Below are 14,125 nucleotides of genomic sequence, written 5' to 3' on the forward strand. Positions count from 1 at the left end.
ACACAGGGTCACCTTTCTTCCTTCCTCTCTGCATGAATTCTTGCTCGCCCATGAAGCCCCAGGCCACATGCATTCTGCCTGTTTTCAGGAAGAGCACCTATCACTGCATTTTGGTCACCAGCAGACAGTAGTCTACTGAAGAACCTTCTGTTATATGCCGATTTGCTGCATACAGAAAAAGGGGGATGAATAGGAAATGGAAAAGATGGTGAGAACTAGACACCTCCCCTACAGCCAGACTTCTAGAACATTTTCTATTCGACACCACTTTATGCCTAAGAAACTGTCACATGGCCTCAGGCACACTGGTGCATAAAGCTGACATAGAAAGATTTAATAATAATAAGTTTTAAAGAATAATCTTTAAAATTCATTGAACTTTTCCACATATTAAAGATGAAATAAATTGGTTCACTAATGAGATGGATGTGCTTACTTATTTTTACCTAAAGAATCAAATCCTGGGTCAGTGAGAGGGCTCAGTGAGTAAAGGTGCTTGCAGACAAACCTGATGACCTGAGTTTGATCCCCAGGGCTGATGTGGTGCAAGGAGAGTTGTCCTCTGACTGCCATGTGTGTGCTGTGATGTGCGTATATACAGCATGCACACAGGAGCACACGCACACATGCGCGCGTGCACACACAAATAAATAAAAACTTTTTTAAAGGCATTAGTCATGCCTTGGCTGGAAATCTGACACTACAGGACATCTAGCATCCTGAACAGTTTTCAGCTTATCACATTTTATTTTTAATAATAAGTACCACTTAAGATGGCCTCTTCACTGGATACACAGTTTACAAGGGCAGAAGTGTGTTTCGAGTCGTTCCAGAAACCACTGGAGACTCAAGCATTCCACCAGGAATTTGAAGCAAGTGATTACTGTTTCTTTTGTGCCCGAAAGTCTCACTCGAAATGGCTAGTTAATTCCCAGCAATCTTTGCAACAATGCTCTAGCCCTCTCTAAATTCTTCTTTGTGGTTTAAAAAAAAAGAAAAAGGCGGGTTCTATTTTTATTACTGGAGCACTGACAGCTTTAATCGTCAGCCCTCCCCCTTCAGCCTGATAGCCACCCAAGCCGGGCAAAAGACTGCACATTTCTTCCCTGTAAGGTCAAACCCTGTCCTTGTGCAGGCTCTCCGCTACAGCACGAACCAAAGGCTTGTCCGTCCCTCACCCGATCTACGTGGACCACTTGGGGGCAACCCTCATCCCCCCCAGGAAGCTCAGCAAAGAACTTTTCCATCATGTGACTAACTGGGGACAGAAACGTTAATTACAACCTCCACAGCTGCAGTTTGAAGGTGAGGTGACCACACACACACAGGTCCACGTGTCAGCACACATGGCCTCCCGCTGATGATGCTGTCTGGGAAGGTTGTGGCGCTTAGAGGGTGCAGGCCGGCTGGAGGGAGCACCGTCCTGGGTGGGCCCGCTTCCCACCCTCTCTGCTTCCTGAATGCTGAGGCGAAGCGAACGGTCAGATTCCTGTCCCTAGGCTCGCCTTTCCCGCCTGCTGCTCTGACTGCCCTGCTCAGACTGTCTGGACCAGTCTGAAAGCAACCCTCTCTCCCTTACATTGTTTGTCAGGGTACGTTATCATAGCAACAGAAATGAAACTGCGACAGCACTGTGAGCAGAAACCCCTGAAACCATGAGCTCCTATACCCGCCTTCTTACATCTAGAATACAGATGACAGTTAGGCAGAACGGAGACACCGACAGCATCCTGAGCATCAGAAACCTCACACAGACGTGTGACTATTAAGTCCTCAGCCTGCAGTTCAGCTCAACACGGGTTATATGGAAGGATGTCTTGACCCAGTTTCCATGGCTATAACAAATCGCCTGAGGCTGGATGAACTGCAAATAATAGAAGCATATTTGAGTTGTGGTTCTGGATTCTATAAAGTCCAAGAGCACAGTGAGCTGTAAGCTGGCGTCTGCTGGGGGCCTTTGGGCCATCTCAGAATACGGCAGAGGGCATGGAGACACAAGCAAACATGTTTGGTTGGGTTCTCTTCCCCTTCTTAGCTACCCCATAATCCCATCACAGGGCCTCCGCCATCATGACCCCAAGAACCCCAATTACCTCCCCAGAGCTTCAAAGTGTCAACAGTGGGATCTGAGGATCGACTTCCCAACACATGAACTTCAGAAAGACACAGTCAAGGTGCAGAAAATGGTTGCACAATTCTCCTGAGTGTCTAGGAATACCCAGGTATTGCCACCAAAACGACTGAGCGTTCTCGGGAGTAAAGGACAGCTCCACTTTTCCTCCTGATCAGCTCTGAGACACAGCAGAGTCTCAGGAGCTACATGTTGGCCTCCGTCGTCATGAGGTGTTGCACAGGTTGGGATGCACAGACAGCCTCTTCTTCTAAGTTAACATGCCAGGGTAACTGAAGGACTGACATGAAAAGTCACAAATAGTAACGTACTTCAAATAGCACTTAGCCGTAAATCAAACGATAAATAAATAAAAAGTCTGCAAGTGCACAGCACAGAATGTGTCCCATATCTTTTTAGCCACATCTAGATTCCTAAAGGTCAGAACCATGAGAAACAGCCTTTCTTGAAGAGAGAGCTTATAAAAAAACCTCCAAAATGTCAAGTACTTACGCATCTTTAACTGCTCCTGTTGGACCTGGGAGGGGGGAGAAAAAATGTATCAGTGTGATGGTATTTCTAAAACTCAAGTCCATTACTTAATGGGTTGGAACATTCATATGTTGGGGGTAGGGAGGACAGAGGGGAGAGAAAGACAGACAAACAGGCAAGCAGGCAGAGACACTTCGGAATTTAAAATCCTTTAAACCATCATCCTAAAATTAAAAAAACAAAACAACCAGCAACAAGACATTTTTTATAGTATAAATAAGTAATAAACAACCAATGCCTCAAAAATGAGGAATTTCAGAGTTGAAACAAGCAGAGGATCCAGAAGAAACACTAGAAAGAAATAATATCCTTCTTAGTTTTATTCATGGGAAGGGGAAGAGAGAGGTCCCTGCTCCTTTGTGTGGTAGGCGGGAGAGTTTGAGTCGCAGCGCAGCAGAGCACCTGGGGCAGTCCGGAAGCTTGCAAGCTCAGGGCCGGCGGGCGCAGCTTCGGCCCAGAGCTGGAGGGCAGCATTCTGAGCAAGGGGAGACTTCTCTCCAGCGTTTGTGTAACACTCACTAAACATTATGCTCCCACGTCTAGTGAATGGAGACAGCCTGACAGACAAGGGCAGCTCTGAGGGCAAAGCACAGTCCTGTGTGGACCACGTTCTTTTAAAACCGTGTTGTGTAATCAGCCCTCACGTCAGTCAGCCATCAGGAACTCTCCATCCTCTTCACCTTGATTGCGCCAGGCCCTGGACACAAACACTCCCCTGCTGGGCTCAAAAACTGTGTCTCCTTCCCCAAGAAGCCCACATCGCTTTCCTCCTCCAGGGTATCTGTGAAAGGCAGTGTGTGCTTAAAAACTGTGGTGGGGTGTGGGGCGGGGGCAGGCCTAGGCACACTTCATCAAGAGCAGACGGCGTGGAAAGCACTCGTCACTTTCAGAAGCAGAAGGGATAGCTCTTCTGAGAAACCCGGTGACACAGGGAGCTAAGGGCAGGGTAGGGGGCGTCAGGATCTTCACGAAAGCTTCATTTCAGAGGGCTTTTTCTGAAGATAACTGTGTCATGTTTGGATACCTGGGGCAACATTATCAGAGTACAAAGGTACATAAAATGTGAAATTTAAACCCACTTTATCCCGAAAAAGTGTCAGCTCATAAAACAATAAAAAAAATTACAAGTGTCTTTCCTCCCTGTGGCATGTTAATCACATTTACTTTATTACGATAAACAGATCAAGATTTCTAATCTAATTTATGTCAAAAATGCATTGACCAGAATTATTCAGATAGCAGGGGAAAAAAAATCCCACGTGCTTTAAACTGTATTTGCAAGTCATTTGATTACAATTTAGTCAACAAATGCTTAGAGTGGTGCGCCGACTTCGCCATGGACGCTAGGGCTACATCATGTATCTCTGCTAAAAATGAAATTAAATTTAAAAAAAAACAAACCTTTGTTTCCTGCCAGACTGCCTCTTTGCTTTTAAACATAGCATTGTGCAGGCCTCAGAAAAAAACAAGACGTGAGGGGAGGGGCTGGGGAGATAGATGGTTTATCGGTTGAGACCAGCCACCATCACCTGCATCCACACGATGGCTCATGAACACCCATAACTCCAGTTCTGGGGATCCCACACCTTCTTCCAACCTTAGAGGGCACCAGGGAAGCATGGTGAACACACACAGTCGGGCAGCACACTCAGACACAAAAGCAAATCAAATAAAACTATTTAAAATTCCTCTTTAAAGCAATGGAGGACAGGTGACAGTGTCTTCTATGGAAAGGAAACTGTAACTGCTTCCACTATGGAAGAGAGATCATTTCTTTCTGAAGGTAACTGTTCCTTTAAGACTTAAACATGATGAGTTGTTCACATGAGCTCACCTTAATTGTTTTACCTTCCACCTTACACTTCAGAACAATTTCATTCCTGTATCCATGAGTTCTTAAAAGCAAAAGGCTGCCATGTAGAAATGCACTGCAAACTCAATCCCGCCAAATATTTTACTTTTAATCTGCTATTTGGATGCCATAGAGATCTGTTTGGTCTTTTCCCTTGGTTCTTAAACCCTTGGAATTTCCCTTGCGGGCAGCATGCTAGGACTCTTTATGCAGAGACTCTTGTCCGGGTAGGTCCTGATCTTCAGCAGCTTCAGCATGGGGAGGCAGTGTCCAAAAGACCAAACCGTGAGAAGCCTGAGGCTTTGGAGCACGCTCCTCAACCTCCAGGAATCCATCCCAGTTCCTGGGGAGCGTGGGCACTCCGAGGCATCCTTCAGCTAGGGCCACATCAACCTTCCTTCTAATTCCATCCTCCCACCACCTTTGCCTTCTCCCTGCCCCGTTCCCTGGCTCCTCTAGTGTCTCATCCAGATTTATTTTTGACATAGACTCAAGTAGCCCAGACTGGCTTCCTACTCTTTAGCTAAAGAGACCCCTGATCTCTAGCCTCTGGCATTGAACTCCTGATCCTCCTGCCTCCACCTCCCACAAAGTGCTGGGACAGCAAGTATGCACAAGCACAACCAGCAAGTATATTCATTAGATTCAGGGCTCAGTCAGACCAGCTGGTGTCATCAAAGTCTCAAGACTTGCCTCAAAGTCTTTCACTTGGCTATATATCCAAAAAGGGGAGGATTCAGACATCCCAAGGGTCAGGATGGGGCACAGCTTCTTAAGGAACACCATTCAATCCATGATGACCTCTTATTCCTGTCCTTCCTCTCCTTAAAAAACAACAACCAAACACTTCCTGGGCCAGCAAGATAGCTCAGTGTGTAAAGGTGTTTGTAGCCTGATGACCTGAGTTGAATACCTAGGACCCACATAGTTGAAGGACAGAACTGAATCCAACAATGTGTACGATGACCTCCACAACCGTGCCATGGTGTGTGCATGCACACACACAAACACACACACACAGAGAAACGTAATTAAATGGTTTTAAACTCTGATCACTCACTTAGCATTCATGAGGGCTTGGTTCAATTACCAGCACTAGTAAATTAGTTAGTTCATTCATTGCTTAGAGAAGCTCATGGGAAAATTCAGATCTGGGAAGCCTACATTCTCTGTGACACACCTCATGCTCCAGGAGCTCAGACAAATGTTATTACTAGAGAATCACCATGCCGGTTCTACGTTAGCCTGTAGATGGCTGGAAGCGCGCGCACACGCACACACACGCGCACACACGTGCACAGGCACACGCACACACACACACACATCATCATCATCATCACCATCATCATCTTGGTTCAAATAGGCAGATGTTCCTCCATGCAGAGTGAGTGTGAAGAAGAATGAGCCGGGCTGCCCAGAGTGTTCTTGGTTGGTGAAAATTCGCACACTTGTTAATATGAGAGGTCCCTGACACTAGCCAAGAGAATATCTTCTTTCCTCCCACTCTGAGCACTGGGCAGCAAAGCCAGACTGTAAGAATGCCAGGCAAGAGCATGACCACCGAGCCCACCCAACCCAAGAGGCCTGCCACCGAGCCCCTTATCCCTGCTGAAAGAAAATCACACATTTTCACAATGGGAAAAAATGCAGCACAGCTTCACAAACTGTTCTTCTTAAAGTGGAAGCAATCAGGAACCCAGACCCCGTTGGTACTTATGGGAAATGATGAGGACACTCAGAGCGACTCTGTTGTCTAAAAGAAAACTCCTGCTGCGAGCTAGGTAACCGTCTACCGATGGGTAAGCATGCGCTTTCATTTTTAACACTTCAGTCTGGTTCCTCTGACCAGTAATGTACTAAATCCATGTCATGTTCTCAGTGGGGCCAGAAGTAAAACAACAGCTCATTAGTTCAAAACAATGATTTTGAGTTGGCTTTTTTTTTTTTTTTTAATACGCCAGCAAAAAACAAAACCAATCCATAAGCCAAGTTTCTTCCAACAACATAGTGACAATTTCAGGTCAATGTGTCCTAGAAATAGACAATTATGTCAACAAGTATAGATGCTCCCTCCCAGAAAAACTCCTTTACTCTACGCTGTCCTTTTTAAATGATTTAACTTTAGATTGGTAAAAAAGGAAAAGAAAAAGAAACGATGACAGACCCACGTGGACCTGAGTTCAAATCCCCAACACAAATGCGAGTCATGAACACACATGACCACCATCCCAGCCCTGGGGACTGGACACAGACGGACCCTGGGAGCTTGCTGGACAGCCAGTCTAGCCCAGATGACAAGCTTTAACTTCAGGGAGAGACGCACTGGAATGCGGTGGAGAAGACACGGTGCTGGGGACTTGGGTCTCCTCTGGCCTCCAGGCACATGTCACACACACAATCAAGTTTAGAACTGGTCTAAGGGCCAAGGATGCTGTTAGGAATTAAGTGTAAGGAGCTTCCAGGAGGATGTCCCATAGTGGAGGTGGGAACAGGAAATGACGAAACAGCAGCTGTCTGTCCAGCAAAATGTATTTGAGAGAGAAAACAGAGCTCAGCTGCTGACAGAGCAGAAGGGAGGCGCTATGGCCTGTCTAGCACTGGGGCAGGAGGGGAGAGTACGGTAAGATATAAGTGACCACGTTGACGACAGTCTGCTATCGTTTCCCACCGGGCCTGGCTAGCGCTAAGGATGGCAGCCTCGCTTCACACTATCAGACCATCCGCAGATGCCAATCAGGCTGGACCTCTGTGGTTACATTAAAGGGAACACGATTACTTAGCTAACTGAGGACAATGCAGCAGCTAAGTTAAATAACTGGGCCCCAAAGCGTTATACTAACTCCCCAGGTACACTGATAAATAAGACAGTTGCTAAGCTCCTCCCCTTCCTACTGCTGTTATATAAAACTCAGGAGCACTGTGACAATAAACTGCCCACAAAATTAAGGCCAGATGGTTGCCCATTATCTATCTCTGGTAAAAATTACGACTAACTGATTCAAATGTCACGCCTAGGGTTTCTAAAAGGACTGCCCAGTAGGTAAACAATTAGTCAGCAATGAAATGGGATACTGCAGATATCTGGGAATGCTGGGACTTTTTTCTTCCGTGCGTGCGTGCATGTGTGTGTGTGTGTGTGTGTGTGTGTGTGTGCGTGTGCATGTGTGTGTGTACATGCGTGTGTGTTGCATGTTCTTATGTCTAGAGGTCCATAGACGTGTGGATGCCCGTGGGTGACATCAAGTCCTACCTTAATCTCTCTCCATCTTATTCACGAGGCTAGCCAGCCTGCTATAACCCCAGCACGGGAGTGGGGGCAGGGCTCTATGCAAAGACACAAGGCTCCCAGGGTTTCTGTTTAATGAGAAACTTGGACTTCTAAAAAAGTAGAGCACGACAGAAGCGGAGGGAGCACTGGAGGTCCAGGGGCTGCCACACCTGCCCAGCACATACGTGGGCTCCAGTTCACCCACCCACGTGGCCAGGCTCTAACCACCGTGCCATCTCCGCAAGCTGAACTGCTATTTTCTGACTCACATAAGAAGGGGTTCCGTCTGGCTATACTTCTGTGTGGGCGTTACATGTACCTAGGTGACCTGTGGCCACCCTCCTGTGCCTGGGGTCCGAGGTCATCCTTGGGCTTCAATCTCTGCCTCCTGAGGGAAGAGCTGGAGGAAAAACATGCAGCAGAAAGTCTTGGATGCCTATGCAGGGGCACCCCACAGATCCCCGTGTCGGAATAAACATCCAGAGTGCTTTATACAGCGGTTTCTCTGGAGAAATGTGCTAAAACATCACAAAACGGAAAGCACAAACAGCCGTCTTCTGTGGCTCTAAGTTGGGAAAAATCAAATTCCTGCAGGGAGGAAATGCTCCTATCAAAATATTCAGAATGAGCTGTTCGCAAGAATGATGGGAAAATTCTGGAACTCAGCGAGTGGGAGACTAAGGCAAGAGGATCAGCAGTTCTCGAAATCAAATGGATAAGTAAATGGGCAGGGGGAGAGAACTCAGGTGCCATGGTACAGTGCTTGTCTAACACATACAGATGAGCAGGGTCCCAAGCTGGGGAGCCAGCACTATGGGGGGGGTGCTTAAAATGGGGAGCTCTTCCAGCCTCAAATGAGTCTCACAAAGCCATCTGCACCAACAGCTCAACTCCTCCTTCAGGAAGCCTTCCCTGATGAGCCCTGTCACCTAGGCATTTTCTACCATACACCACACAGCAACTGCTCTCACAGACTAAGCCTCTGCATTTAGTGTCTCAAGCTGGGAAACCGGACTCCTTTCTCCAGTCACCTCTTGCTGGCAGCCCCACCCGTCCTATAGTCTCGCGTAGCGTGTTCTGCACAGAGGGCTGGACCATAGGCACACCTGCAGTCAAGGGCACAAGGGACCTGGACAGTGAAGGGGCTGCAATGCGTTTCTTCCTTCGTGGCCATGGACGTCCTACTCCAGCTTCTCCACTAATGTGGCTTACAGATAGCATGTACTCAAGTCCACGGCAGTCTGTCAGGTCAGCCAAGTACACTAGGCTATGGCCAGGAAAAGCAGTGTCTAGATAGCTGAGAGAAGAGAGGAATAATTATCTGGGTTTGCCTGAATATGGAGGGAATAAAATGGGGTTTGTTCGAGGCTAGCCCAATATACATAGCAAGTTCCAGGTCAGCCAGGGATGCATGGTGAGACTGTCATATATATATATATATATTAAAATAGAGTTTATAATGGTGATTTCAGGCCTCTGGAGACAAAAGTAGATTTGTCTTTTTTTATAGAAAAATATTCATGGAAATCAGCTTCTTTTCAATGTGCTAATAACTTCTTACTGCAATATGGTAATCTCATTTTACAGTGTTTCCCTCCATTATCTGATTTGGAGTTTCACACCCTAGGAACCAGGGTACATCCAATTATCCCCCACAATATAGACAAAGGAACCAGAGCTCAGAAAAACAAAGCGAAATGCCCACAGCAACACAGCCAACAACAGCGTGGAAGCCTGCACTTCCAGGCAAGGTCACCAGCTCTCCTTCACCTTCTTTGCCTGTTTAATTACTTAGTTTTCTTTCAGTGTGGCCACTGAGAAGTATGAAATATTGAAAGCAGGGTTTCTAGGACATGTTAGATGCTGTGGTCTGTTCATCCCCAGTGGTCTGGATGGCATCATCTGCTTATGGAATCTCATAGGCTTGGTATGGGTCTGCAGCCTGGTCATTACAGTGATAGCAAAAATCCCAGGTCACAGTTGGAACAGATTCATCTCTGCGTCAGGGCTTTCCTTTCTTGCCCTTCTAGTGCTCATCTTGATGCTTTCCCTTTCAGAAACTAAAATTCAGACCACCAGCTGACAGACAGAAAATAACAATGACCAAATCCTGAAAGCAGCCAGCTGGACACGCAGGCTGGGGGGGGGGGATATTTGGGGGCGACTCCTCAAAGCCAAGGGCAGAGCCTGATTAGAGATGATGCAGACACGCCCACTCACGGCGCCCTCTCCTTCCTGGTTTACAGGATGTACTCCCTACTCTCTGAACATAGAGTCATTTTTAGCAAAGAGCAAGCCAGGGAACAGCGTGCTGGTGCGTGCTCGGCCTTCACAAACAAAAGCAATCGTTAAGAGCACGCACTTTGAGGGATCTTTCTCAGTGTGATTATGTGTCCCTTTACCCAATGAGAGATCTTCTTGGAAAAAAAAAAAGTCAATCAAAGACTTTTAAAGAAAATTATTTTTGCCCCAAGAAATAGGATTCTTTTCTTTTCTTAAGATACAGTTCTAGCTTGCCTGGAAGCCCCCACATAGACCAGGATGGCCATGAACTTGTAGTGAGCTTCCTGCCCCTGTCTCCTGAGTGTAGGATAACAGGCACAGATTACCAAGATTGGCAGAAGAAGCACGATTCTCTGTTTGTTTGTGGGAGATGGGTTTTGTTTTGTTTTGTTGGATGTTTTATGTGTTTGTTTGATTTTAAGATAGCTTGAGCTCACTATGAAGTAAGGAACAACTGAGGATGGTCTTGAACTTCTGACCCTCCTGTCTTACAGACCCACACTGCCATGTCCAGTTTGCTTGGTGTTGGAGATAGAACCAACTAAGCTATCTCTCTGGCCCTGAAATACAATTTCTAGACTGCTTGGCTACACTGTAATGTAATGTGTACATTAACATTCAGAACTACCTAGTCATCGCTCTGTTCACTTAACAACAGTACTTCTCTCCAACTCCAAATTTGACATGTGAGCTGTTAATAAACATGTAAAGGCATGGGGCTGAAGTAACAGCTCAGCAGTTAGGAGCGTGTAACTAGCCTTCCGCGATAGGATGCCCTCTTGTGGTATTCCTGGGTACCTACGTGTATACAGACGGCCACACATACACATGAATAAAAATAAATTCTTAGAAAATGTAAATGCACTAACCTTGCTCCACTTTTAAGAAAATCTGTTATGGATCCTTCTTCCAATTTTTGTTTTGTTTTGTTTTAACATTCTCAGCCTTTTAAAAAAAAAATAACCAAGCACATATGCAATGGGTTATATGGTACCAAAGAATCTGGGGCCTGCACACTTGAGGCTTGAAGATTTTCCTCATTTCCATGTTTCAATGAAACATGGCCACTCCTGAGCTTGAATCCTGCCCTGGCTCTCATTTGCATATGGTGCTAACTGAGCTGAGTCACTGCTATAGGATTCTAGGAGCACTGCTTCCCAGTGGCTGCCTGCATATCCCAAAGGCAGACCCTATTTCAAGACCGGGAAGGTCTCCTACTGAGGATAAACTTTCCCTGGGCCTTGACTGCCAGGTGTTCTTTTGTGTCTCTTGAAACAGACTGATTCCACAAGTATGACACCGACTGCTAAAAAAGACAGATGAAATTTGGCCAGTGACCTGGGCAGATTTCCAGGATGGCTCCCATCGTGCAAATGTTAAAAGTTTAGCCAGGCCTGGCACCACGGACAGTTCATCCCAGCTCACATAGAGAAGCTGATCCAGGAACACTGCAAGCTGGAGGCCAACGGAGTGAATTCAGGGCAAGCCTGAACAACGCAGTGAGAACCTATCTCAAAGTAAGAAGCAAGCCAGGGAACACAGCCCAATGGTGGAAGTCCTGGCCAGCATGTACCATAGCAGACCTAAGCACTTCAATCAATCAAAAAATAACTGCCAAGCCTTAAGGTCTTGGCTAAGGGAAGTGGCAGCCCGAGGTTTCAAAGAGATTAGCAGAGCACCCACATGAGCCTGGTAAACCCTGCAGGGTCTGACTGCTGTTTCCCTCGCTGCCTAGGGCGGACTGTGACATCTGACTAAAGTCAGCTAGAGAAGCTAGGGAACCCTGTCCAAAAGATGCTAAAACACGTCAGCAGGGAATACCCCAAGCAAATCCAAGAGAAGCTAGTTTAATCAGAAGGGCTGAATCTTACAGTAAGTTACTTGATACAAAGCCTGGCTTAGCCAGGGGAATCTAGAAGCCCTACCCTGCCAATCAACGAAATGAAGTCGTGTACAGACACGTTCGGCTATATTTTTAAGTGAAAATATATCAACAGAGGCCAATATCAATGCTTTATCACGCGAACTTGAGCATCTAGCTGCCGCAGCTTCTCAGTGAGAACCTAAACGGGCAGCCAGCCGGGTGGGTCTCCTAAGCAAGCAGAGCCACCAGAGCAGTTTCTGGAGCCCTGCAGGCTCCTGTTCCAACCCACTGGCACTCGGCCCCACCCCCATGCCTAGAAAAGTCCTGACTTGCTCAGCTGCACTTTTCCAGGAACAGGGTCTGGGAGCCAAGGGGTCGGGGACGCGCCAGTGGAAGGAGATGTGAAGGACCAGAGACGCGTCCCAGAAATTCTGGCCCCCAGAAGGGTGCAGAGCCCGGTTGCAGGACCCAGGCGACAGTCCTACCCGCAGAATCCGGGCGCCCCCGCCCCCGCACGGGGCACCGGCTCCCTCTCGGTCTTTCCAGATGCAGGCGAAAAGCTCCAGTCTTGAGAATGAGGATGGGGCCAGGGACCTGCGCGACCCCCGCTGCTGTCGCCTCCTCTCCCACGCCCCGCAGCCCCGCTTACCTCGGCCCGTGCCCGCGCTGGTGGCAGTGGAGTTCCCGCAACCCATCACGCTGCCTGCGGGGAAGCCGCGCTCTGGACCTCTCCGCGACCGCAGGTCCTGGAGGCGGAGACCCAGATGGAGGCGGCACCGGGAACCAGGGACAGCCCTAGCCCCGCCCCGCGCGGGGACCCCCCACGGACCCACCCGTCACCGCGGCAACCGAGGCGCCGGCCAATCCGCAGCTCCCTGCGCGCTCCTCGGCCGGCCATTGGTGGGGGTTCAGAGGGGGCGGGAGTTTGAAGTGGGGTGGGGGCTGGGGGCCAGCCAAAGCCGGAGGCGTGGTCCGCAGCTGGGCCGCCGAGTACCCGAGGCTCACCAGCCCTCCCGCCCACCTCTTCGCCTTACCTTCCTTTACTCGAGTGTTCTCCTTCCCCCCGGGGTGTCTAGAGGAGAGAGATGACAAGGAACACCTGCCTTGCGCACATGGACGTCTGTCTGGTATGGCTAAGGTTGACAGAGTCAATGATGTTCAGGTCTGAAGACGAAGCCAAAACCTCTCCTGCTTTCGAAGAAAGCGGTGACAGCTTCGTTCCCCACAACCTCCTCACCAAGAAAACTCGCCCAGGTTGGTCAGACCTAGTGCTGCTCCTCAAAATCAGTGTCTCCCAGACTGCAACGAGAGTCTCTCCCCGCTTTCCGATTTCAGGCAGGTCTGTGAACGACTGTGGACACGCGTAACTGGGGTCGCAACCCCTGTTCTGCCCCCTGACAGCTGTGTGACATCAGGAGGGATACAGAGATGTGGATAACGGACTTAAGCACCCGCTCGGCATCTGTGCCTCAGTCACGGCTGCTGTTACACATCTTGGACTTCTGAGTAGGAATACAAGTTCCTTGAAGAGGAGGATCCTCTGTTTCTTACTGTCCCACTGGCTCACGATGCAGAATCAATAAAACTCACTGAGAGGGGAACTCAAGCCCGGAAACACTGCTTCGTTTAAACTCGCTTGGTATTTATAGAGAAGCTCAGCTGTGCCAAGTCCTTTGCTGAATTCTGGGTTACAAACATGAGAGAGACAACCTCCTCAGACAGACAGCTTATACACAGATGAACTATGCTGTCACGGGGACACCAACAGAGTGACACAGGGAGGGAAGGCTTACAAGACGGGCTTAGCACTGTAGGTGTGTTGGGAAAAGCATACAGGATCAAAGCTCAGGCAGACACCTGATCGTGACCTCTGAGATAACAGGACTTGGGAATCCTGTTAGTCAGGAAACAAGCAATACTGATGCCGCATCCTCCATGGAAACGTAGGTGTCCGTGACCTTGTTATTCTTGGACAAAATAAGGGCACTCTTCAAGTGTTGTGAGTTTCTTTTTTCTAGTTGTGACCAAATACTTGACAAGAAGCCAACTGGAGAAAGGAAGGTTTTGCTCTGGCTGCTGGTTAAAGGGGAATATAGTCCTCTATGGTGGAGAAGTCGGGGGGGGGGGGGGACCGGAAGCTGTTACAGGGCTGAAGAGCAACAGCCTCTCTTTGCCAGGGGGCTCACCTAATCCTAA

The 14,125-nt window shown here is 48.2% G+C and overlaps 1 protein-coding gene across 1 annotated transcript in view; it reads right to left on the minus strand.

Moving 5' to 3' along the window:
- Window positions 1-12,737, minus strand: part of C2H12orf75 (chromosome 2 C12orf75 homolog) — a 42,192-nt gene extending 29,455 nt beyond the window's left edge. The window contains exons 1-2 of the mRNA XM_060377836.1: window positions 12,579-12,737; window positions 2,624-2,648 (exon numbers count right to left, since the gene is read on the minus strand). Of these exons, the coding sequence (XP_060233819.1) occupies window positions 2,624-2,648; window positions 12,579-12,624 (71 nt within the window). The 5' untranslated portion in view covers window positions 12,625-12,737. The remainder of the gene's footprint in view (window positions 1-2,623; window positions 2,649-12,578) is intronic.
- Between the last annotated feature and the right edge of the window lie 1,388 nt (window positions 12,738-14,125).

The sequence above is a fragment of the Meriones unguiculatus genome, chromosome 2, assembly GCF_030254825.1.
Source record: "Meriones unguiculatus strain TT.TT164.6M chromosome 2, Bangor_MerUng_6.1, whole genome shotgun sequence".
In the NCBI taxonomy this organism is placed as follows: Eukaryota; Metazoa; Chordata; class Mammalia; order Rodentia; family Muridae; genus Meriones; species Meriones unguiculatus.